General features: G+C 42.6%; 1 protein-coding gene, 1 long non-coding RNA gene and 1 pseudogene across 3 annotated transcripts in view; 2 read left to right on the forward strand and 1 right to left on the reverse strand.

Moving 5' to 3' along the window:
• The window catches only part of LOC139023532 (leucine-rich repeat-containing protein 75B-like), a 35,346-nt gene extending 11,893 nt beyond the window's left edge, over positions 1-23,453 (reverse strand). Inside the window, exons 1-3 of one of the 2 annotated variants that reach the window (XM_070436856.1) lie at positions 23,333-23,453; positions 22,858-22,994; positions 2,961-3,089 (exon numbers count right to left, since the gene is read on the reverse strand). In XM_070436856.1, coding sequence (XP_070292957.1) covers positions 2,961-3,089; positions 22,858-22,980 — 252 coding nt within the window. In that variant the 5' untranslated portion in view covers positions 22,981-22,994; positions 23,333-23,453. Of the gene's footprint in view, positions 1-2,960; positions 3,090-22,857 lie in introns of both variants that reach the window. The other variant, XM_070436855.1, reaches the window with a different exon arrangement.
• On the forward strand, positions 12,514-15,200 carry LOC139023570 (uncharacterized). Its single transcript, XR_011474708.1, has 3 exons — positions 12,514-12,553; positions 13,349-13,523; positions 13,720-15,200. It is a non-coding gene; the product is annotated as an uncharacterized lncRNA (long non-coding RNA).
• A 2,577-nt stretch (positions 23,454-26,030) lies between the features above and the next one.
• The window catches only part of LOC111958135 (glutathione hydrolase 1 proenzyme-like), a 99,429-nt pseudogene continuing 99,127 nt past the window's right edge, over positions 26,031-26,332 (forward strand).

A 26,332-nucleotide genomic window follows, 5' to 3' on the forward strand; every position in this document is an offset into this window, starting at 1 on the left:
CTCTCTCTTCTCTCCAGTACATTTCCGGAGAACCTTTCTCTTACTCACCCTCGCTCATCAACTCATCATTGACGCGCTGCTACGTCCCTTCCGTCTTCAGAGAGCGAGAGTTGGCACACCCCTTCTGAAAAACACCTACACTCGGGCTGCCCTGTCCATTCAACGAACTCAGCACCTGGTAATCCTTCTTTCTTTTCTCCCAAATACTCTTACGAACGTGCCGGTCCTGCCCATAGCTCTTCCTGCTATCTTCTCCAGAATGACCTTTTGATCCAAATCGTCAGGCTTTCAAGACTATCTTCAACTGAGATGCTCTTCTCTGTGTCGGAGGGCTCCGCACTGCTAAAGCTAACTCTCTCTCCTCTGCTCTCATCCTTCTAGCCTATCGGCGCCTTGATACTGTGAACCATCAGATCTCCTCTCCACCTCTCCGAGCTGGGCACTCCGGCGCGGCCCATGCTTGGATTGCGTCCTACCTGACAGTGCGCTACCAGGTGGCGTGGCGAGAATCTGTCTCCGCACCACGTGCTCTCACATGGTGTCCCCAGGGCTCTGTTCTAGGCCCTCTCTATTCTCGCTATACACCAAGTCACTTGGCTCTGTCAATATCCTCACATGGTCTCTCCTATCATTGCTATGCAGACGACACACAATTAATCTTCTCCTTCCCCCTCTGATAACCAGGTGGTGAATCGCATCTCTGCATGTCTTGGCAGACATATCAGTGTGGATGACGGATCACACCCTAAGCTGAATCGCGTACGCAAGAGCGAGCTGCCTCTTCCTCCGGGAAGGACTGCCGTTCCATGATCTCGCCATCACGGTTGACAACTCCATTGTGTCCTCCTCCAGAGTGCTAAGAACCTTGGCGTGATCCTGGACAACACCCTGTCGTCTCAACTAACATCAAGGCGGTGACCCGTTCCTGTAGTTCATGCTCTACAACATTCGCAGAGTACGACCCTGCCTCACGCAGGAAGCGGCGCAGGTCCTAATTCAGGCACTTGTCATCTCCGTCTGGATTACTGCAACTCGCTGTTGGCTGGGCTCCTGCCTGTGCCATTAAACCCCTCAACTCATCCAGAACGCCGCAGCCCGTCTGGTGTTCAACTTTCCAAGTTCTCTCACGTCACCCGCTCCTCGCTCTCTCCACTGGCTTCCAGTTGAGCTCGCATCCGTTACAAGACCATGGTGCTTGCCTACGGAGCTGTGAGGGGAACGGCACCCTCTACCTTTCAGGCTCTGATCGTAGGCCTACACCCAAACAAGGCATCGCGTTCATCCACCTCTGGCTGCTCGCCTCCCTACCTCTGAGGAAGTACAGTTCCCGCTCAGCCCAGTCAAAACTGTTCGCTGCTCTGCACCCAAATGGTGAACAAACTCCCTCTGACGCCAGTTCGGCTGGAGGGGATGGCGCGGTGGCGGGGAGTCAATCACCACCTTCCGGAGACACCTGAAACCCCACCTCTTTAAGGAATACCTAGGATAGGATAAAGTAATCCTTCTAACCCCCCCGCCCCTTAAAAGAGTTAGATGCACTATTGTAAAGTGGTTGTTCCACTGGATATCATAAGGTGAATGCACCAATTTGTAAGTCGCTCTGGATAAGAGCGTCTGCTAAATGACTTAAATGTAAATGTAAATGTGTTCGTCTATCATTTAAATAAATTCATTATGTCTAATTCCCACGCTGCGCTTTGGTCCAATCCCTCCTCTTCCGAGGAGGAGGAATTAGACAAGCGTTACAAGTGCACATTAATCAACATTATGTAAAGTCTGTTACTTTTTGCATCCACATCCCATTTCAACTCAATGTGTAACTGTCGCAAAACTGAAAAATGATCATGTAATTGTTTTAGCAATCTTTCTATGCAAACAACATCCAGCTCCTCTGTATGTGTCACACTGATCGGTTTCACTTGTCTTTGTGATTGTATCTACCCCCCTCCAGGTGTTGCCCATCTTCCCCATTATCCCCTGTGTATTTATACCTGCGTTCTCTGTTTGTCTATTGCCAGTTCGTTTTGTTCGTGAAACCTACCAGCGTTTGTTTCCCTGCTCCTGCCTGTTTCTTGCTCCTGTTTTCTAGTCCTTCCCGGTTTTGACTGTTCTGCCTGCCCTGGCCCTGAGCCTGCCTGCCGTTCTGGACCCTTTACACCCTTTCTGGATTATTGAACCCTGCCTGTCTTGACCTGTCGTTTGCCTGCCCCTGTGGTTGTAATAAACTCTTGTTACGTCTGCATCTGGGTCTAACCTAAACGTGATAGTATGGTAATATCACTGGAAACCTCCGAAGTATACCAGTAAACTACCAGAATTTCGGTAACTTTCAAGATTTATTTTGAATTTTAGAAGATTACATCTAGTGGCCTTTTTGGGTACTTCAGAATATGACTGGCCTTATCACAAATAAAACAATTTAAATACAACAATTATATAATGACAAAGCTGTAAAACATTATCCTAAATATAAACCACCAATTTAGTGAATACCATTGGTGTTTAATATGAGGGTTTCAGAATGAATCCTTTATACAGTATATTTTTTCTCCACACTTATAATATATTTTCTCTTGAACCATATGGTCTATCTACTAGAAACTCATGGACAATATGGACACAGATATAAAAAATTTAACTATATATGAGTTATCCAAGGATAAATTACAAAAGTTTCTATAGATTGCCCTATATTTTCTGGTAATTACCAAAATTACAGAAGATTCCGGTAACTTTGGTAAATTACCGGTAGCTTTGCAACCCTATATAGCACCAATCATTATAAAGCCAAACCATTTGCATGGCAAATGTGGAAGACTTTCCTCATTAGTGATTGTATTGGAACAGCATATCATTCTATTCATGATGATAATTATTCTGTCGACATCTTGATTTCTGGGAAGTTTGATTCCAAGCTAAGCAGACAATATACCTTGAGATAAGTGTTTTGGAGATCTTACCTTCTTGGGACACTGCATCTCGCGAGCCAGGCTTAGCAGCAGCTCATGGGAGATGGGATCCACCAGGTTGAGAAAAGCAGCGTTCTTATATAAGATGTCATTTAGGGATGTTCCTTCCAAGCCCAGATCCTGCCAAATCAGACAAGAGACAGTATTACTCTCAGTGGCCTAAAGGTCACATTTTTTTACTCTTTGTACTATTTGAAAACAATGAATTGTGTAACACAAGCAGCATTATCACAGACACACCTGACTGATGATATATTATGAAATGATGATGAAATTGACAAATCTGTTTTAAGTGCAGGACTAGCTGGATATATACGGTATAAAGAGGATGTTCCAGCAACAATAATGTAATGCTACTGTAGATGAGACACGATGAAAACTGTATTAATTTAAGGGGTGAAGGCTTTCATCTGAAAAGAGCTATACCTGAATACTGTAATGTGCTTAATGTGCCTTGCACAGCAGAAGCATTACTTTTAGGATATTCACCTACACCTCTGTGATTTAAAGTTTCAGAGAGCTTTAGCATGCCACAGCATTGCACAGTCTGCATCTCTAACTTTAGTACTATGGTGTCCTTCTGATGAATCCTGCAGTATATGAGAGTTCAATAAACATTATATGATGGATGAGCATTTGGTTCTTATTTTGATGTTTAATGTAGCATTCTGTTTAGGTCTGCCATTGCGCAATACATTCTAAACATTAGACTAAAAACACTAATCTATGAATGGCGCAGACACATTTGTGAGGGCAGACACACACAAAATAGTTTGCTACAGTAATGACGGGTAGAGAGAATGTTTTTAAGGTGAGAATGAGTCTGTAACAAACTACAGATCGAGCCAACTGAAATAAATATTTGCATACACCTTTTAAGCCGCAAATGAAGAAGTAAGTAAGGAGAGTAGATAGGAACTGAAAATGAAAGATTACAAGGCTGCATAGAATAGCTGTTCCTGAGTCCTCTACAAAGGCCTTATTAGGCTGGTGTATGTGAGGGGTGAGATTGGACGTGCACATAGAGAGAGCTGAGAAATGAAAGACATGGAGGATGGGAACACACACACACACACACACCACACACACACACACACACACACACACACACACACACACACACACAACACACACACACACACACACACACACACACACACACACACACACACACACACACACACACACACACACACACACACAACACACAACACAACCAAAAAGTATTGATTGCAATGGACAGTTTGGGTGGGAGGCTAGCAGCAACCCATTATTGACTTCCCTTTTAACAAGGGCACCAGTTAACACAAACAAGACAACAAATGGGTGGGAAGTTCCTTCTCTTTTATCGAGAGCAAAGGTCTAAAAATACTTCCATTCTGTGTTGTTTGTGCTTGTGGCCCACATCTGATCATCTCAGAGGCAGACATTGAAACAGGATCAATACAGATAAAACCGCACCACGTCTGAAGCAACCAGGAGTACTTTTTAATGGGATATGTGAAGAATAGACTTTACTACCTTACTGCAGACGCAACATTATGAACTCAGTTGCCTATATAGGTACATTTTCATTATTCAGTTGTTACAGTAACTCTAACCTAACCATAGCATGTCTACTAACTATACAGTGGATGATGGATCACCTCTTTTAATTGAGTTACAAACCAAAATATAATTGAGACACGTGCCGATTTGCAATAGCCTGAATGCTGATAACGTGAGTCTTATTCAATTAAACCAGARCTAATTTAAAAGAGGGTCCCCTGTGATGTGGCTGTCATGCAGCTTTGGCACTCTGGGTTATCTCCTTGCCTTGATTAAAGAGATTCTACAATCTCCTCTGTCAAGTCTTCAGCRTAATTAACTACAGATTGGACAACCTCTGAAAGAGAGAGGAGCTTACGATTGAGCTAACAAACAGGACTATCAGATGTACTGTTATAGCGCATTAATAGTTGTGTTATCATACTGCTGGTATTCTTATAGAAATGACTCATTTTCAGTTGATAACATGCTTTGAAATCCTGATCCGTCCCGAGAAACATGATGCATAGATAGTGAATAAATAGAGCCAAATCCAAACTTGACAGAATGGATTATGCTTGGGAATTTTCAAGACATCTTGCATTCCTGTGTTTTAGTGTGATACTAACCATGACTAAGCATGTTGTGTAGCAATCAGTGAACTACTTGTAGTTCAACTAGTAATTTAACTACATTTTGCAGCAGCTTGGTGGTACTGGAACTTACTTCAAATCAAATCAAAGTTTATTTGTCACGTGCGCCGAATACAACAGGTGTAGACTTTACAGTGAAATGTTTACTTACAGGCTCTAACCATTAGTGCAAAAAAGGTATTAGGTGAACAATAGGTAAGTAAAGAAATAAAACAACAGTAAAAAGACAGGCTATATACAGTAGCGAGGCTATAAAAGTAGTGAGGCTACATATAGACACCGGTTAGTCAGGCTGATTGAGGTAGTATGTACATGTAGATATAGTTAACGTGACTATGCATATATGATGAACAGAGAGTCGCAGTAGCGTAAAAGAGGGGGATGGCAGGTGGTGGGTGGGACACAATGCAGATAGCCCGGTTAGCCAACGTGCGGGAGCACTGGTTGGTCAGCCCAATTGAGGTAGTATGTACATGAATGTATAGTTAAAGTGACTATGCATATATGATAAAACAGAGAGTAGCAGCAGCGTAAAAATAGTGGTTGTGGGGGGAAGGCACACAATGCAAATAGTCTGGGTAGCCATTTGATTACCTGTTCAGGAGTCTTATGGCTTTGGGGTAAAAACTGTTAAGAAGCCTTTTTGTCCTAGACTTGGCACTCCGGTACCGCTTGCCATGCGGTAGTAGAGAGAACAGTCTATGACTGGGGTGGCTGGGGTCTTTGACAATTTTTAGTGATGTACTGGGCTGTACGCACTACACTCTGTAATGCCTTGCGGTCAGATGCAGAGCAATTGCCGTACCAGGCAGTGATGCAACCAGTCAGGATGCTCTCGATGTTGCAGCTGTAGAACCTTTTGAGGATGATCAGGACCCATGCCAAATATTTTTAGTTTCCTGAGGGGGAATAGGCTTTGTCCTGCCCTCTTCACGACTGTCTTGGTGTGTTTGGACATTTCTAGTTTGTTGTTGATGTGGACACCAAGGAACTTGAAGCTCTCGACCTGCTCCACTACAGCCTCGTCGATGAGAATGGGGGCGTGCTCGGTACTCCTTTTCTTGTAGTCCATAATCATCTCCTTATTCACGTGGAGGAATAGGTTGCTATTCTGGCACCACCCGGCCAGGTCTCTGACCTCCTTCCTATAGGCTGTCTCATCGTTGTTGGTGATCAGGCCTACCACTGATGTGTCGTCTGCAAACTTAATGATGGTGTTGGAGTCGTGCCTGGCCATGCAGTCGTGGGTGAACAGGGAGTACAGGAGGGGACTGAGCACGCACCCCTGGGGGGCCCCAGTGTTGAGGATCAGAGTGGAAGATGTGTTGCTACCTGCCCTCACCACCTGGGGGCGGCCCGTCAGAAAGTCCAGGATCCAGTTGCAGAGGGAGGTGTTTAGTCCCAGGATCCTTAGCTTAGTGATGAGCTTTGAGGGTACTATGGTGCTGAACGCTGAGCTGTAGTCAATGAATTGCATTCTCACATAAGTGTTCCTTTTGTCAAGGTGGAAAGGGCAGAGTGGAGTGCAATAGAGATAGCATCATCTGTGGATCTGTTTGGGCGGTTTGCAAATTGGAGTGGGGTCTAGGGTTTCTAGGATAATGGTGTTGATGTGAGCCATTACCAACCTTTCAAAGCCCTTCATGGCTACGGACATGAGTGCTACGGGTCTGTAGTCATTTAGGCAGGTTGCCTGTGTGTTCTTGGGCACAGGGACTATGGTGGTCTGCTTGAAACATGTTGGTATTACAGACTCACTTAGGGACATGTTGAAAATGTCAGTGAATCACCTGCCAGTTGGTCAGCACATGCCCGGAGCACAAGTCCTGGTAATCCGTCTAGCCCTGCAGCCTTGTGTATGTTAACCTGTTTAAAGGTCTTACTGACGTCGGCTATGGAGAGCGTGATCACACAGTCGTCCGGAACAGCTAATGCTCTCATGCATGCCTCAGTGTTACTTGCCTTGAAGCAAGCATAGAAGTGATTTAGCTCATCTGGTAGGCTCGTGTCACTGGGCAGCTCGCGGCTGTGCTTCCCTTTATAGTCTGTAATAGCTTGCAAGCCCTGCCACATAAGACGAGCGTCGGAGCCGGTGTAGTATGATTCAATCTTAGCCCTGTATTGACGCTTTGCYTGTTTGATGGTTCGTCGCAGGGCATAGCAGGATTTCTTGTAAGCTTCCGGGTTAGAGTCCTGCACCTTGAAAGCGGCAGCTCTACCCTTTAGCTCAGTGCGATTGTTGCCTGTAATCCATGGCTTCTGGTTGGGGTATGTACGTACAGTCATGGTTGGGACGACGTCCTCGATGCACTTATTGATAATGCCAGTGACTGATGTGGTGTACTCCTCAATGCCATCAGAAGAATCCCGGAACATGTTCCAGTCTGTGATAGCAAAACAGTCCTGTAGTTTAGCATCTGCTTCATCAGACCACTTTTTTATAGACCGAGTCACTGGTGCTTCCTACTTGAATCTTTGCTTGTAAGCAGGAATCAGGAGGATAGAGTTGTGGTCGGATATACCAAATGGAGGGCGAGGGAGAGCTTTGTACGCGTCTCTGTGTGTGGAGTACAGGTGATCTAGAATTGTTTTCCCTCTGGTTGCACATTGAACGTGTTGATAGAAATTTGGTAGAACTGATTTAAGTTTCCCTGCATTAAAGTCTCTGGCCACTAGGAGCGCCGCCTCTGGGTGAGTGGTTTCCTGTTTGCTTATTTCCTAATACAGGTGACTGAGTGTGGTCTTAGTGCCAGCATCTGACTGTGGTGGTAAATAAAGTAGTCAGCTTCTTATGCCACACCTGTCATGTGAATGGATTATCTCGGCAAAGGAGAAATGCTCACTATCAAATTTGCGCCCAACATTTTTGAGAAATTAGCTTTTTGTGCATGTGGAATATTTCTGGGATCTTTTATTTCAGCTCATGAAACATTGGGAAACACTTTACATGTTTTGTTTATATTTTTGTTCAGTATAGACATTTTTGCACATTGATTGAAACTGAAATACAGAAATATTTAATTTACATAAGTATTCACACACCTAGGGCTGTGGCGCTCATGAAATATTCCAGCCTGAGATTGTCAAGCAAATAAACCAAATCAAATCAAATTTCAAATCATATTTTATTGGTCACATACACATGGTTWGCAGATGTTAATGCGAGTGTAGCGAAATGCTTGTGCTTCTAGTTCTGACCATGCAGTAATATCTAACAAGTAATCTAACAATTTCACAACAACTACCTTTTACACACAAGTGTAAAGGAATGAATAAGAATATGTACATATAAATATATATATGAGCGATGGCCGAACGTCATAGGCAAGATGCAGTAGATGGTATAGAGCACAGTATATACATATGAGATGAGTAATGTAGGGTAGGTAAACATTATATAAAGTGGCATTGTTTAAAGTGACTGGTGATTCATTTATTACATACAATTTTTTATTATTAAAGTGGCTAGAGATTTGAGTCAGTATGTTGGCAGCAGCCACTCAATGTTAGTGATGGCTGTTTAACAGTCTGATGGCCTTGAGATAGAAGCTGTTTTTCAGTCTCTCGGTCCCAGCTTTGATGCACCTGTACTGACCTCGACTTCTGGATGATAGCGGGGTGAACAGCCAGTGGCTTGGGTGGTTGTTGTCCTTGATGATATTTTTGGCCTTCCTTTGACATCGAGTGGTGTAGGTGTCCTGGAGGGCAGGTGCCCCCGGTGATGCGTTGTGCAGACCTTACTACCCTCTGGAGAGCCTTACGGTTGTGGGCGGAGCAGTTGCCGTACCAGGCAGGGATACAGCCCGACAGGATGCTCTTGATTGTGCACCTGTAAAAGTTTGTGAGTGTTTTTGGTGACAAGCCACATTTCTTCAGCCTCCTGAGGTTGAAGAGGCAGTGTTGCACCACGATGTCTGTGTGGGTGGACCATTTCAGTTTGTCCGTGATGTGTACGCCGAGGAACTTAATACTTTCCACCTTCTCCACTACTGTCCCGTCGATGTGGATAGGGGGGTGCTCCCTCTGCTGTTTCCTGAAGTCCACGATAATCTCCTTTGTTTTGTTGACGTTGAGTGTGAGGTTATTTTCCTGACACCACACTCCGAGGGCCCTCACCTCCTCCATGAAGGCCGTCTCGTCGTTATTGGTAATCAAGCCTACTACTGTAGTGTCGTCTGCAAACTTGATGATTGAGTTGGAGGCATGCATGGCCACGCAGTCATAGGTAACAGGGAGTACAGGAGAGGGCTGAGAACGCACCCTTGTGGGGCCCCAGTGTTGAGGATCAGCGGGGTGGAGATCTTGTTTCCTACCCTCACCACCTGGGGGCGGCCCGTCAGAAAGTCCAGGACCCAGTTGCACAGGGCGGGGTCAAAGCCCAGGTTCTCGAGCTTGATGACAAGTTTGGAGGGTATTATGGTGTTAAATGCTGAGCTGTAGTCGATGAACAGCATTCTTACATAGGTATTCCTCTTGTCCAGATGGGTTAGGGCAGTGTGCAGTGTTATTGCGATTGCGTCGTCTGTGGACCTATTGGGGCAGTAAGCAAATTGGAGTGGGTCTAGGGTGTCAGGCAGGGTGGAGGTGATTTGATCCTTGACTAGTCTCTCAAAGCACTTCATGATGACGGAAGTGAGTGCTACGAGGCGATAGTCGTTTAGCTCAGTAACCTTAGCTTTCTTGGGAACAGGAACAATGGTGGCCATCTTGAAGCATGTGGGAACAGCAGACTGGGATAGGGATTGATTGAACTATGTCCGTAAGCACACCAGCCAGCTGGTCTGAGCATGCTCTGAGGACGCGGCTAGGGATGCCGTCTGGGCCGACAGCCTTGCGAGGGTTAACACGTTTAAATGTTTTACTCACGTTGGCTGCGGTGAAGGAGAGCCCGCAGGTTTTGGTAGCGGGCTGTGTCGGTGGCACTGTATTGTCCTCAAAGCAGGCAAAGAAGTTGTTTAGTTTGTCTGGGAGCAAGACATCAGGGTCCGCGACGAGGCTGGTTTTCTTTTTGTAGTTCGAGATTGACTGTAGACCCTGCCACATACCTCTTGTGTCTGAGCTGTTGAATTGCGACTCTACTTTGTCTCTATACTGACGCTTAGTTTGTTTGATTGCCATTTCGGAGGGAATAGGTACACTGTTTGTATTCGGTCATGTTCCGGTCACCTTGCCCTGATTAAAAGTGGTTTGCGCTTTCAGTTTTGCGCGACTGCTGCCATTAATCCACGGTTTCTGGTTGGGGAAGGTTTTAATTGTCGCCGTGGGTACAACATCACCGATGCACTTGCTAATAAACTCGCTCACCGAATCAGCGTATACATCAATGTTTTTGTTCAACTCTATCCGGAACATATCCCAGTCCACGTGATCGAAGCAATCTTGAAGCGTGGAATCAGATTGGTCGGTGATGTTCAACGATTGACCAGTGTTGAACAGACCTGAGCACGGGCATTTCCTGTTTTAGTTTCTGTTTATAGGCTGGGAGCAACAAAATGGAGTCATGATCAGATTTGCCAAAAGGAGGGCGAGGGAGGGCTTTGTATACGTCGCGGAAGTTAGAGTAACAATGATCCAGAATTTTTCCAGCCCGGGTCGCGCATTCAACATGGTGATAAAATTTAGGGAGCCTTGTTTTCAGATTAGCCTTGTTAAAATCCTCAGCTACAATAAATGCAGCCTCAGGATATGTGGTTTCCAGTTTACATAGAGTCCAATGAAGTTCTTTCAGGGCCGTCGAGGTGTCTGCTTGGGGGGGATGTACATGACTGTGATTATAATCGAAAAGAATTCTCTTGGTAGATAATGCGGTCGGCATTTGATTGTAAGGAATTCTAGGTCAGGTGAACAAAAGGACTTGATTTCCTGTATGTTGTTATGATCACACCACGACTCGTTAATCATAAGGCATACACCCCCGCCCTTCTTCTTACCAGAGAGATGTTTGTTTCTGTCAACGCGATACGTGAAGAAACCAGGTGGCTGTACCAACTCTGATAACGTATCCCATATAAGCCATGTTTCCGTGAAACAGAGAATGTTACAATCTCCGATGTCTCTCTGGAAGGCAACCCTTGCTCGGATTTCGTCTACCTTGTTCTCAAGAGACTGGACATTGGCTAGTAGTATACTCGGGAGCGGTGGGCGATGTGCCCGTCTACGGAGCCTGACCAGAAGACCACCCCGTCTGTCCCTTCTGCGGCGCCGTTGCTTTGGGTCGCCTGCTGGGATCCAATCCATTGTCCTGGGAGGTGGACCAAACAGAGGATCCGCTTCGGGAAAGTCGTATTCCTGGTCATAATGTTGGTAAGTTGCTCTTATATCCAATAGTTCCTCCAAGCTGTATGTAATAAGACTTAATATTTCCTGGGGTAACAGTGTAAGAAATAATACATAAAAAAACAAAATACTGCATAGTTTCCTAAGAACGCGAAGCGAGGCGGCCATCTCTGTCTGCGCCAGTCACAGTAACTGACCATTAATTAATATAAACACACTTAGCATCTCCTGGTTTCCAGACCTTTGGAACATCTACATTTAAAAAGTCTAATAAAGCCATGTAAAATAGCTTACACCATCACAATAAATTATTTATTTATTTTAGACAGGTCTAAAGAAGCATGATATGAAGAAAATGTAGTCTATTTCAGAAGAACAGAAAAGCTTACTCTGAGTTATGTTATGTCCTTATGTTAGGCCCTGATCTGGCTATGCCATATGGCTGTGTGCTACACTAGTTCATTTAGCAGACAAGATTTGCTTAGAACTCCATGACAGTATGCTATATTATTTTATAGTATGAAGAATACAATTGAACATAGCTCAATAAAATAAAAATAATATTTTCTCCAAACAATTTGAGGGAGTGCACACATGCGGCTATTCTGTGTTGAGCGGTTAACAAAGTAACAGGTACTCCGATATGCTTAATTTAGTTATTTATGTAACTTTAGTTGTGATAAAAATGTTGGGAGATATGTTTTGATATTTAATACATTCTAAGGCTGCACAATGCAACTCTAATGATGATTTGAAAAAAGTTGCATGAAAGGCATTAGCTCTGCTTAGTTTTTTGCACAGGCTGTACACACTTCATGAAACTCTCATTCACAATTTGACAAGCACTTGATAATGCCTCTAATTTCCCGGCTGCATCTGTCACGTTCCTGACCTGTTTTCCTTTGTTTTGTATTTGTTTTAGTTGGTCAGGGCGTGAGTTGGGTGGGTTGGTCTAGGTTTGATTTTCTATGTTGGGATTTTGTGTTCGGCCTGGTATGATTCTCAATCAGAGACAGCTGTCAATCGTTGTCCCTGATTGAGAATCATACTTAGGCAGCCTGGGTTTCACCTGTGTTTKGTGGGTGTTTGTTCCTGTGTCAGTGTTTGGGCCACACAGGACTGTTTCRGGTTAKTCACGTTTGTTGGTTGTTGTATTTTGTAGTGTTTGTTGTTTTCCCATTAAAATATGAATACTTACCAATCCGCATTTTGGTCCGATCCATGCTCCTCCTCGTCTGAGGAGGAGAACGACTACGACAGCCGTTATAGCATCCCCTTTGTGTGTCCACAATGCCCCCTAAAAAAATCCATGCCTTTTGCAGCCAGTGGTCATTGTGCCTTTAGGCTGAATGTAATAATTATAATTCCCTTATCCCGGCTAGGTGCCGAAGCACCTCTCACTGATATGGCTCTCCGTCACGTGATCGGGTCTTTCTCACAGGCTACAAGTGAAGAAAGACATATCGGGGACGCAACTGTGCGCGTCCTTATCCAATTCCGAGGCGCATATTGAAGATGCTGTCAACATTTACATTTCGTCAGCCAACAAGATGAGTAGGCAACAGCAAAAGCATTAGCCTATGTCAATCTACTATCCCCCATAGTACAAAAGTTGACCTATTATATTCTGTGCAAGAAATAAATATTCCAAACATATTCTGGGATAAATAAGGGATGCGATAGATCCCAAATTAATACATGTCATCTATGCACTTAAATAGCAAATGGAGGACGCTTATCCCGTAGTTCATTTTCATGCCAGCCAGGTAGGCTATACTCCTGTTATAAAGAGAAGCAATGTGCTTAATATTAGGAAAGTTGAGAATAAAAATAGTAGGCCTAGCCTATAGAAAGCTGATGGGATCCTCCTCTTTTTAATAGAGATCATCATTCTGTTTTCTCACACAATTGCATTGCTTATAGAAATCAGCAGCATCAGAGCTTGGAGAAGCCTAATTACCATGGCTAAACGGTCACGTGGAATTTGACTGCCTCACGACTCGTCACCGCGGTATGGACCCCATAACAGCCCTGCACACACCTGAGTCAATGCTTGTAGAAACACTTTGGCGGTGATTACAACTGTGAATCGTTTTGGGTAAGTCTCTAAGAGCTTTGCACACCTGGATTGTAAAATATATGCCCATTATACATTTTTTTATTCTTCAAGCGCTGTCAAGTTGATTGTTGATTATTGCTAGACAGCCATTTTCAAGTCTTGCCATAGATTTTCAAGTCGATTTAAGTTAAAACTGTAACTAGGCTACTCAGGAACATTTGGCCTTGTGTTTTAGGTTATTGTCCTGCTGAAAGGTGAATTCATCTCCCAGTGTCTGGTGGAAAGCAGACTGAACCAGGTTTTTCTCTCTGATTTTTCCTGTGCTTATTGCTTTACTCCGTTTCTTTGTATCCTAAAAAACTCGCTAGTCCTTGCCGATGACAAAAATACCCATAACATGATACATCCACCACGATGCTTGAAAATATGGAGAGTGGTACTCAGTAATGTGTTGTATTGGATTTGCCCCACACAACACTTTGTATTCAGGACAAAAAGTTATTTTATTTACTTTTTTTTTGCAGTAATACTTAGCTGCCTTATTACAAACAGGATGCATGTTTTGTAATATTTGTATTCTGTACAGGCTTCCTTTTTTTCACTCTGTCATTTACATTAGTATTGTAGAGTAACTACACTGTTGTTAATCCATCTTCAGTTTTCTCGTATCACAACCATTACACTCTGTAACTGTTATCACCACTGGCCTCATGGTGAAATCCCTGAGAAATTTCCTTCTTCTCTAGGAACTGTTAGGAAGGACGCCCGTATCTTTGTAGTGACTGGATGTATTGATACACCATCCAAAGCCTAATTAATAGCTTTTTATTGTTACACATCTACCAATAGGTGCTCTTCTTTGCGAGGCATTGAAAACCCTCCCTGGTCTTTGTGGTTGAATCTGTGCTTGAAATGTAGTACTCAATTGAGGTACCTTACAGATACTTGTATGTGTGGGGTACAGAGGTGGGGTAGTCATTCAAAAATGATTGAACAAGGAATGCAACTTATTATGCGATTTGTTAAGCACATTTTTACTCCTGAACTTACAGTGAGCTCCAAAAGCATTTAGACAGTGACACATTGTGTATTGTTTCTCCTCTGTACTCTAGCACTTTGGATTTGAAATGATACAATGACTATGAGGTCAGAGAGTGCAGATTGTTCCAAAAGTATTGAGACAAATTCACTTATATGTGTATTAAAGTAGTAAAAAGTAAGTTATTTGGTCCCATATTCAAAGCAGGCAATGACTACATCAAGCATCTGACTCGACACATTTTTGGGATGCATTTGCTGTTTGTTTTGGTTGTGTTTCAGATTATTTTATGCCCAATATAAATTAATGGAGTCCCTTTTATTGTAAATAAGTTCCTAAACACTTCTACATTAATGTGGATGCTACCATGATCGTGGATAATCCTGAATGAATCGTGAATAATGTTGAGTGAGAAAGTTACAGACGCACAAATATCATACCCCTAACACATGCTAACCTCTCACCATTACAATAACAGGGGAGGTTAGCATTTTTGGGGGGACTGTTATTTGTGTATAAAAACAGAACTAACAGTAAATTCAGTAGGATAAATCGATCCGCTAATACAGGACTAGTAAAGCCCCAGTTCTTCTGAGATTCTTCAAAGTTGCCACCCTTTGACTTGATGACAGCTCTGCATACTCTTGTCATTCTCTCAACCAGATTCATGAGGTAGTCACCAGGAATGCATTTCAATTAAACGGTGTGCCTTGTTAAAAGTTCATTTGTGGAATTTCTTTCCTTCTTAATGCAGTTGAGCCAATCAGTTGTGTTGTGACAAGGTAGGGGGGTATACAGAACATAGCCCTATTTTTAAAAGACCAAGACCATATTGTGGCAAGACAAATAAGCAAAGAGAAACTACAGTCCATCATTACTTTAAGACAAGAAAGAAAGTCAATGAGGAACATTTCAAAAACTTTGAACGTTTCTTCAAGTGCAGTCGCAAAAACCATCAAGCGCTATGATGAAAGTGGCTCTCATGAGGACCGCCACAGGAAAGGAAGACCCAGAGTTACAGTACCTCTGCTGCAGAGGATACGTTCACTAGAGTTACCAGCCTCAGAAATTGCAGCCCAAATAAATGCTTCACAGGGTTCAAGTAACAGTCACATCTCAACATCAATTGTTCAGAGGTGACGGCGTGAATCAGGCCTTCATGGTTGAAATGCTGCAAAGAAACCACTACTAAAGGACACCAAAAAGAAGAAGAGACTTGCTTGGGCCAAGAAATAAGAGCAATGGACATTACACCAGTGGAAATCTCTCCTTTGGTTTGATGAGTCCAAATTTGAGATTTTTGGTTTGAAGAATCTTAAATATAAAATATATTTTGATTTGATAAATACTTTTTTGGTTACTACATGATTCCATATGTGTTATTTCATAGTTTTGATGTCTTCACTATTATTCTACAATGTAAAAAATAGTAAAAATAAAGAAAAACCCTTGAATGAGTAGGTGTGTCAACTTTTGACTGGTACTGAATATTTTTTTTATTCATATTTTTGTTTAATTCAAATTTTTCAGGGGGTGGTGCAGCACCCTCAGCACCTTTACTTCCTGCGGCAATGCTTTTATCCTGTTTCCCTCTGTACACAGACCACATGTACAGTTGAAGTCAGAAGTTTACATACACTTAGGTTGGATTCATTAAAATTTGTTTTTCAACCACTCCACAAATTTCTTGTTAACAAACTATAGTTTTGGCAAGTCGGTTAGGACATCTACTTTGTGCATTACACAAGTAGTTTTTCCAACAATTGTTTACAGACAGATTATTTCACTTATAATTCACTGTATCACAATTACAGTGGGTTAGAAATGCACATACACTAAGTTGACTGTGCCTTTAAACAGCTTGGTAATTCCAGAAAATTATGTCATGGCTTTAGAAGCTTCTGATAGGCTAATTGACATAATTTGAGTCAATTGGAGGTGTACCTGTGGATGTATTTCTTGGCCTACCTTCAAACACAGTGCCTCTTTGCTTGACATCATGGGAAAATCAAACGAAATCATCCAAGACTTAAGAAAAAAAATTGTAGACCTCCACAAGACTGATTCATCCTTGGGAGAAATTTCCAAACGCCTGAAGGTACCACGTTCATCTGTACAAACAATAGTACGCAAGTATATACACCATGGGACCAAGCAGCCGTCATACCGCTCAGGAAGGAGACGCGTTCTGTCTCCTTGAGATGAACATACTTTGGTGCGAAAAGTGCAAATCATTCCCAGAACAACAGCAAATGACCTTGTGAAGATGCTGGAAGAAACAGGTACAAAAGTATCTAGTTTTATCCACAGTAAAAGAAGTCCTATATCGACATAACCTGAAAGGCCGCTCAGCAAGGAAGAAGCCACTGCTCCAAAACTGCCATAAAAAGCCAGACTACGGTTTGCAACTGCACATGGGGCCAAAGATTGTACTTTTTGGAGAAATGTCCTCTGGTCTGATGAAACAAAAATAGAATTGTTTAGCCATAATGACCATCGTTATGTTTGGAGGAAAAAGTGGGAGGCTTGCAAGCCGAAGAACACCATTCCAACCGTGAAGCACGGGGGTGGCAGCATCATGTTGTGGGGGTGCTTTGCTGCAGGAGGGATTGGTGCGCTTCACAAAATAGATGGCATCATGAGGAAAGGAAAATTATGTGGATATATTGAAGCAACATCTCAAGACATCAGTCAGGAAGTTAAAGCTTGGTCGCAAATGGGTCTTCCAAATGGACAATGACCCCAAGCATTCTTCCAAAGTTGTGGCAAAACGACTTAAGGACAACAAAGTATTGGAGTGGCCATTACAAAGCCCTGACCTCAATCATATGGAAAATTTGTGGGCAGAACTGAAAAAGTGTGTGCGAGCAAGGAAGCCTCAAACCTGACTCAGTACACCAGCTCTATCAGGAGGAATGGGCCAAAATTCACCCAACTTATTGTGGGAAGCTTGTGGAAGGCTACCTGAAACGTTTGACCCAAGTTAAACCATTTAAAGGCAATGCTACAAATACTAATTGAGTATATGTAAACTTCTGACCACTGGGAATGTGATGAATAAAATAAAAGCTGAAATAAATCATTCTCTCTACTATTATTCTGACATTTCACATTCTTAAAATAAAGTGGTGATCCTAACTGACCTAAGACAGGGAATTTTTACTAGGATTAAATGTCAGGAATTGTGAAAAACAGAGCTAAAATTTATTTGGCTAAGGTGTATGTAAACTTCAGACTTCAACTGTATATACTGTTTCCTATACTATTCTACTGTATCTTAGTCTGTTCTGCTCTGACATCAATCATCCAATCACGTGTATGTGATCACGTGTATGTGACCAATAAAATTTGATTTGATTTGAAGATCCGTTTTTGAGGGAATAAGGTCTGTGCAGAATGCTCTTTGTGTAACTCAACATGAAGATGTCCTCCTAACGGATCCATACGGAGGTGGAAGGCATACTAGGCTCCAAGCCCCTTGGCTATGTTTCAGCAGATGTAGCAGACCCCGATCCAGTCACGCCCTATCTGCTCTTGATGGGGCGACATGATGCTTCACTCCCACATGCTGTATATGCAGACAAAGACCTTCTTGGACAACACCGTTGGAAGCATAGTAAGGTCCTGGCTGACTACTTTGRACCCACTTMATGTGGAACTAYTTGCCAAGTCTTCAGCAGAGGCAGAAGTGGTGGAAGAACACACCAGACTTGAAGGTTGGACAAGTGGCCATGATAGTGGAGCCTCGTTGCTCATCATACGGATAGTGAAGACGATCCCAGGTGCAGATGGAAGGATCCGGACTGTGGAGGTCAAGGTCAAGTAACGAACCTACCTGCGTCTTGTTGCCCGATTGGTGGAGCTTCCTGCCGTGTTAGACAATGCAGACCTACCTTCGTAGAAAGGAAGATGGAGGCTTTTACTAAATTCTAATTATTTACACTAATTCTGGGGTGGTTGTATAAAAGCCTGTTAGATTTGAATTAAGAATCTCGCTAAATTTAATTAGATCTAAATGGACATTTTATTGAACTTCCAGTTGGCTTTAGTGGATACCAGACTGTGTTTCCTTTGCAGGGATATTTGTGCATTTTCTACCAAATGTAAGTCAGAACAAATATTTATTTCACTGTTAGAATATTCCTGTTGCTATTGTTATATGTAAATACAAGTAATACGTATGTAGAGAACAGGTTGGCGTCGATAGATGGCCACTGTTTCTAGCACCTGAGCAACTTTGCAGTATTTTGTATTTTTTGTGTGTTATTTCTCACATTATTAGCACATTATTGTGTTATTACATACAACCGGAAATAACTTTGGGATATCAGAGTGGCAGTAATACGACTTTCCTGAATTAGATCCTTTGTTCGTACCACTCAAGGCGATTGAACTTATCCTAGAGGCTGCTTCAAAACACTGCCAGTGGAGAAGAGGTATTCGGAGTGGACTTTTAGTTAGACTCAGGAGGCGTGCACACCATCCACCGCTTCAGAGTATATTACTCGCTAATGTTCAGTCCTTGGACAATAAAGCAGACAAGCTCAGTGCAAGGATCTCGTTCCAGAGAGACATCAGGGACTGTAACATACTCTGCTCTACGGAATCATGGCTCTCTCCAGATATACTGTCCCCGTCCATACAGCCAGCTGGGTTCTCAGTACATTGCGCAGATAGCAATAAAGAACTCTCCAGAAAGAAGAAAGGTGGAGGTGTACTGTATGTTTCATGATTAATTACTYATGGTGCTATTGTGGTAACATACAGGAACTCAAATCCTATTGTGCACCTGACCTAGAATACCTCACAATCAAATGCCAACTGCATTGTTATCTTCAGTCATCGTCACAGTCGTGCATATTCCCCCTCAAGCCGATACCACGACGGATCTCAARGAATTAMKGTACACTAGACCTTGTGCAAACTGGAAACCGCATATCCTGAGGATTTGGAAAGGCACACACACCTGTCTATATAAGGTCCCACAATTGACAGTGCATGTCAGAGCAAAAACCAAGCCATGAGGTCGAAGGAATTGTCCGTAGAGCTCCGAGACAGGATTGTGTCAAGGCAAAGATCTGGGGAAGGGTACCAAAACATTTCTGCAGCATTGAAGGTCCCCAGGAACTCAGAAGCCTCCACCATTCTTAAATGGAAGAATTTTGGAACCACCAAGACTCTTCCTAGAGCTGGCCGCCCGGCCAAACTGAGCAATTGGGGGAGAAGGGTCATGGACAGGGAGGTGACCAAGAACCCGATGGTGACTCTGGCAGAGCTCCAGAGTTCCTCTGTGGGGAGGTGAGCAAGAACCTTCCAGAAGGACAACCATCTCTGCAGCACGCCACCACTCAGACCTTTATGGTAGAGKGGCCAGACGGAAGCCACTCCTCAGTAAAAAGCACATGGCAGCCCACTTGGAGTTTGCCAAAAGGCACATAAAGACTCTCAGACCATGAGAAACAAGATTCTCTGGTCTGATGAAACCAAGATTGAACTCTTTGGCCTGAATGCCAAGCGTCACATCTGTAGGAAACCTGGCACCATCCCTATGGTGAAGCGCGGTGGTGGCAGCATCATGCTGTGTGGATGTTTTCAGTGGCAGGGACTGGAAGAGTAGTCAAGATCAAGGGAAAGATGAACGGAGAAAAGTACAGAGTCCTGCTCCAGAGCGCTCAGTACTTTAGACTGGGCCGAAGGTTCACCTTCCAACAGGACAACGACCCTAAGCACACAGCCAAGACAACGCAGAAGCTTCTTCGGGACAAGTCTCTGAATGTCCTTCAGTGGCCCAGTCAGAGCCCGGACTTCAACCTGATCAAACATCTCTGGAGAGAACTGAAAATAACTGTGTAGCATCGCTCCCCATCCAACCTGACAGAGCTTGAGAGGATCTGCAGAGAATAATGGGAGAAACTCCCCAAATACAGGTGTGTCAAGCTTGTAACGTTATACCCAAGAGGACTCGAGGCTGTAATCACTGCCAAAGGTGCTTCAACAAAGTAAAGGGTCTGAATAGTTATGTAAATGTGATATTTCAGTTTATTCTTTTTATACATTTTCTAAAATGTATAAAAACCTGTTTTTGCTTTGTCATTATGGGGTATTGCTTGTAGATTGATGAGGGGGAAAAAACGATTTCATCTATTTTAGAATAAGGCTGTAACGTAACAAAATGTGGAAATAGTCAAGGGGTCTGAATACTTTCCAAATGCACTGTATATTCTCGGACTACGACATTGCTCGTCTTAATATTTCTATATTTCTTAATTCCATTATTTTACTTTTAGATTTGTGTGTATTGTTGTGTATTGTTAGATATTACCACACTTTTGGAGCTAGGAACACAAGCATTTCGCTACACCTGCTAAATATGTGAATGCGACCAATGCAATTTGATTTGATTTGGATGGGTAACTTTCTTCACCAGTTCTTTTACCATTTTGTACAATTATGTGATTACCCTACCAGTTGTTGTAACTGTAATGTTAATTCTCCCGAGAGGAATTACGGGGTTATTTTTCTCTTATTGTAAGTTGTGTATAGAGATAGCTGACATTACTGTAATATTATTTATTGGATTTACATTGTAGTAATTTTCTCTTTCATGTATAACCTGTTTCGTCATTAAAACTCCTAGACTGGGCTTCTGTGTCTGTCGTCACTCTTTGACCAGAGTGCAGTCCGGAATCATTCTACTGCGAGTGACCTATCCACACATTAGAGAGTACCAGACTCCGTTTTATAACTACTTTTTCAAAGTAACATTAGTTAACTAAATTATATTTGTCATAAAGGTAGCTTTAGTGTAGCTTAACTTCCTTCAGTGTGAAGTAATTGGTAGCTTGGTAAACTATCTTTTCAGAGGAGCTTCCCCAACACAGGTAGCAATCATTACCAATAGGAAGGCTCGATTAAATCTATACAGATATTATGTCAATGCTGTACTTCACCTGTGTGAATCTACGTAACACATTTCCCCTGTATATCTTTTAAAAATACTGAGGCAAAACTTGAATGAACCAATATGAAATGGGGCGATTTCTGTATTTCTGGAACCGTCAGCTGCTCACTCTCCTGCTGTAACAGCCGAGGTCCATTACAGAGAATGGGCTGGCAGTAGGGAGGAAGACATTAGGGGCAGAGAGAGGGTGAATGTGTAGCTCTAATGGGTGCATTAGACAGCAGAGAGTGGAGGTGAGATCCTGCCCTGTCCATAMCAGGGGATAAAGGGGTGGGATGACGGGGWRGAAGGGGGGCAGCACTCACACCCACAGTCCCATAAGACAATAGGAGCAGAAGAGTAGTCATCCGGTGACCTGTCAGTAGAAGAGACTGCACCGTGAGTTAGGTGGACTGTGGTGGAGGTATTGATCTGGGCTGTGCAGACATCCAAATTGCACTTAGACTAATAACTGAGAATTGCCATTTGTGCTTCRTTTCAACCCAACGCAAGAAATTGTAGTGGAAATTAACCTTATTTTAAGTCATTTCTGGACAAAAACACAGTTGATTAAATTGACCAAATCAAATGCAGGTTTTCCAACAAATGTGAATACTAAACACATTCTATTATCATTACATCATTATGGGTGGAATGGCATAAGATAATGTAAAGAAATAGGAACATTTTATTAATGAAAGAAATCAGCATTCATTCTACAGACAGACACTTGTAGTCCCATGTGTTACACCATTGCTGTTGCACATAGAATTCCCTATTTATGAGAATAAATAGCAGAATCMCTCTATTCCCACAAGCTGGTCCAGCATCCTGTTTCTGCTATTATTAGGAACTCTGAAAAGTGCATGCACTCAGACAAATCTGTGCAATATGTTATGTCTATCATATTGTGAATAGTAATTGTGATATTGTTCAAGGTTTATTTGAAATAGCAGCAGCACCTGTGGTGCCATGGAAATGACCAGATGCCAGGGATGACAGTGAGAGTAGCGGGCCTAGTAGTTTACAAACACCTCCTTCAAAAACAGGTCAATAGTAGGAGCACCTGTGGCCACTGTATGGGTGGGTAGGCTACTTCAAATGTAGGTTCAATAATGTAGAGGAGCTCCTGCATAAACGGAAATATTGGGACTTATCCAYGACAGTCTAAATTGCCCATGCTGCATATGATGCAAGGTTTATATATCTGTTCGAAAAATTATAATCAAAATTGTTGGAATGGGACTGACAATACACATGGCGACAAGCAGCGCAGTGATGACAGGCATTTGCCATGAAAGCAGATCGATGCACATTTGCGCGATGTAGGCCTACTGTGCGCAATTTTGATCGATTCATACGCAATAATTCCAATGTAGATAGTTTGTCCTTACCTTCCTCAATAGTTTAAGCACGTCGGTTGCCTGATCTATCCTGCGATCACGGAGCAGCTTTTGTATCTCTCGGATCCATGCCACTCGCCTCACGTAGGGACTGTGATTGGACCGCCTCAGCATCCCTGGCAGTTTATCTGATTTCAGCATCATTGTAAACAGAAAGTCGCCGCCTTGAATTCTAYCTCTGTCGCCTTCTCCTGTGCTGTTAAGATGCTTGCTACGCCTTTTCGTAAAATTCTCATTGTCCAGACTACTCTGTCTGCTTACCTCCCCTCTAGAACCCATATTTAAGTGTTTATATCGACAGTATTTTACAATTGCACAATGCAACCATAATACATAACCCTGTCTAAACTCAGAAATATCCCCCAGTTCAATAGCCCATATGTTATCTGTAGCCTATTGCCTATTATTGTTATCAGARGACAACATTCAATACTGACAGCAACACAGCACAATATTCCTAATTTACCTGTTACCGGATATTCAACGACTGTCTATTGCGCCCGTGACACATTTACAAGGACAGACGAATGCTCTGTTAATTGTATGATCTCTGAAGGTCTACGTGTGCCAGTATGCTCGGTGGATGCTCGTGCCTTTACGCTGTTGTTTAGGTTTGTGCAGTGTTGCACGGCAGACACCAGACACGTGGCGCGCATAACCAATCACAGCCTTCTTCTGCCATTGCGCGCTCTACGAAGTTACGACACGCCCTTCTCGACAATTTAGGAAGGTGCATGGTATGGCCACTGAGTGCACAGCCTTTATTAAGAAACACCTGTTGTGAATAAACTCTACCACCTTTATTTAGGCTACTGTGACATTGCACTGTATTTGCATTAAACCTTTTGCAGCAATSATATGGATGGCATGGGGGTTGTTTGTTATAAAAATKATCAGTGAGACCAGTTTGGGTTGGGGCCACAGTGCTTTATTGTCTTACATTCATTCCCTAGATARGGYCAAATGTAGTCACAGGGGCCATCAGGGGTTCAGAACAGTATGCAGCAATAATAGACAATGGTAAGTGCATAGAAATAGAATCCTACTATCTGGAACCCTATATCTATGGGTGAGCTGCTGTTAAATCCATAAGGGAGCACATGCTGTGCTGTGCATTGAGCAATCTATGGAAGTAAGTTCATCATCAACTATAAGCTGTGTGATTTATACTATCAAATTGATTAGGATATCATTGTTTGATATTGGGATCCATTTTTGGGGGAATTGGAATTCTGTCAAGTGTTCTGACATGGTTGGCAAGGATGAAATACTGTGTAATTCATTGTGAAATAGGCTATTGTGTGATTCAATTATAATCACTTCTGKACTYCTTCAAAKAGCAWATTATACATCTAATAAAGGATTAAAAGGAACTTYACAAGTTTAAAATGCAATGTGAAAAATATTTTTGTCTCAAAAACCTTGGTTTGTTAACTATTTGTTAACTGCTTGTTAACTYGTTACGGGGGTTTTAACCATCTGTTCTGTCTAGAATGACATGGCTACCCCAATTCCCATCAAGTCCTATCCAACTACCTTGTATGTCTCCAGTGTTTGTCTGGCAAAATATGGTATGTCTGGCCAAATCAACATTACTGAACACTGAACACGTCATTTGATTGAGGCAACATGCTGTTGTGTGTGCCAAAGCTAGTTATGGCAATTTAGTGTGGTTATAAAAATGATTACACATGCTGATTAGGCTATATTGATTACCGGTCAATTACAGAGACAGAACATGTGGTTAAGGCTGAAAGTAAGGAGTTTTTTATGCTGTAAATCAGTTGTGCTGCTGGACACCACAGGACTAGGCTAAATGTTACTGAGTAACTCATTACAGTGTTCAGTAACTCATTACAGTGTTCAGTAACTCATTACAGTGTTCAGTAACTCATTACAGTGTTCAGTAACTCATTACAGTGTTCAATAACTCAATACAGTGTTCAGTAACTCATTACAGTGTTCAGTAACTCATTACAGTGTATTTTTGTTCCCTTCTGAACAGCTTAGTTCTAAAGTATAGGCCAATATCAGATATCAGGGTTACATCTATTATGGAAGTGTTGCCAAATGGTTGATAAGACAAACTCTTAATATAATAAATTGTTATTTTATAACACAATGTACTTTATGGTGAAGAGTACATTGATGTGGTTGCCATGTTTTCTGTGTAGCTCGAGGGCAATTCCTCAGAAATGGAATTACTATGAGACTCAGATATTTCACTATTAAATATATTTCAAAGTTTAACCAATAGCAGAAACCGTCATTTGAGATGTTAAACTTTGAAATCAATGGATTTTGTTTGGTATACGTTGAGTTACATACCATAACATAGACTGACCAGGTGAATCCAGGTGAAAGCTATGATCCCTTGTTGATGCCACTTGTTAAATCCACTTCAATAAGTGTAGATGAAGGGGAGGAGACAGGTTAAAGAAGGATTTTCAGCCTTGAGACAATTGAGACATGGATTGTGTATGTGTGCCATTCAGAGGGTGAATGGGCAAGACAAAATATTAAAGTGCCTTTGAATGGGGTATAGTAGTAGGTGCCAGGCACACCAGTTTGTGTCAAGAACTGCAATGCTGCTAGGATTTTCACACTCAACAGTTTCCTGTGTGTATCAAGAACGGTCCACCACCCAAAGGACATCCAGCCAACTAGACACAACATGGGCCAGCATCCATGTGGAATGCTTTCGAAACCTTGTAGAATCCATGTCCTGGTGAATTGAGTCTGGGGCATGAGGGGGTTTAACTCAATATTAGGAAGGTGTTCTTAATGGTTTGTACACTCGGTGTATATGTTCAATTTCTTGTATCTTACTCTTAATTTTATGCTTCCTATGTAAGGGAGAACGGGGTTGGTTGTCACAGTGTTTGTCACAGGGCTGTGTGATAATTTCAAGATACAAATGTGTGTCCTCTATAGGAGAGGTCATACACATGGTAAATTCAGGCCAGGATCACAAAACATTGAGGGGAGAGGAATACTATAATTTTTCAAGGGTGAAAGTATATATTCACTTGAAATTAAGTGTATCATCATTAGACATGCTAAAAAAGCCTACTACTTCTAACTATATAATACATTCAATCAGGAAGATACAGTATCTGTAAGGCTCCTGTCTAACTGTAAGATGTGTTGGTGTGTTGGTTCCCCTGGGCAGGAAAATGGTCAGGAAGTCCCTGGTGGCTGGCCTGGTGGTTTTGCTGGTGGCTGCAGTAGGAGTGTTCTTGGGGGTGTTCATGGGGGTGGGAAACAAGAACCCCATCTCACCCTCAGACCATTTCTACTCAAAAGCTGCCGTGGCTACAGATGCTGGGATATGCTCTGAGGTGGGGAGGTAAGTAATGTAACACTAGCCAACTAATTCCCTTTGATACAATGATTCATGGTGCAAGCTTAGACAAATGACAGGACACGATTAAGCTCTACAAGGAGCATTAAGTGTGTGTGTGTG

Source organism: Salvelinus sp. IW2-2015, linkage group LG33 (assembly GCF_002910315.2).
Source record: "Salvelinus sp. IW2-2015 linkage group LG33, ASM291031v2, whole genome shotgun sequence".
NCBI lineage: Eukaryota > Metazoa > Chordata > Actinopteri > Salmoniformes > Salmonidae > Salvelinus > Salvelinus sp. IW2-2015.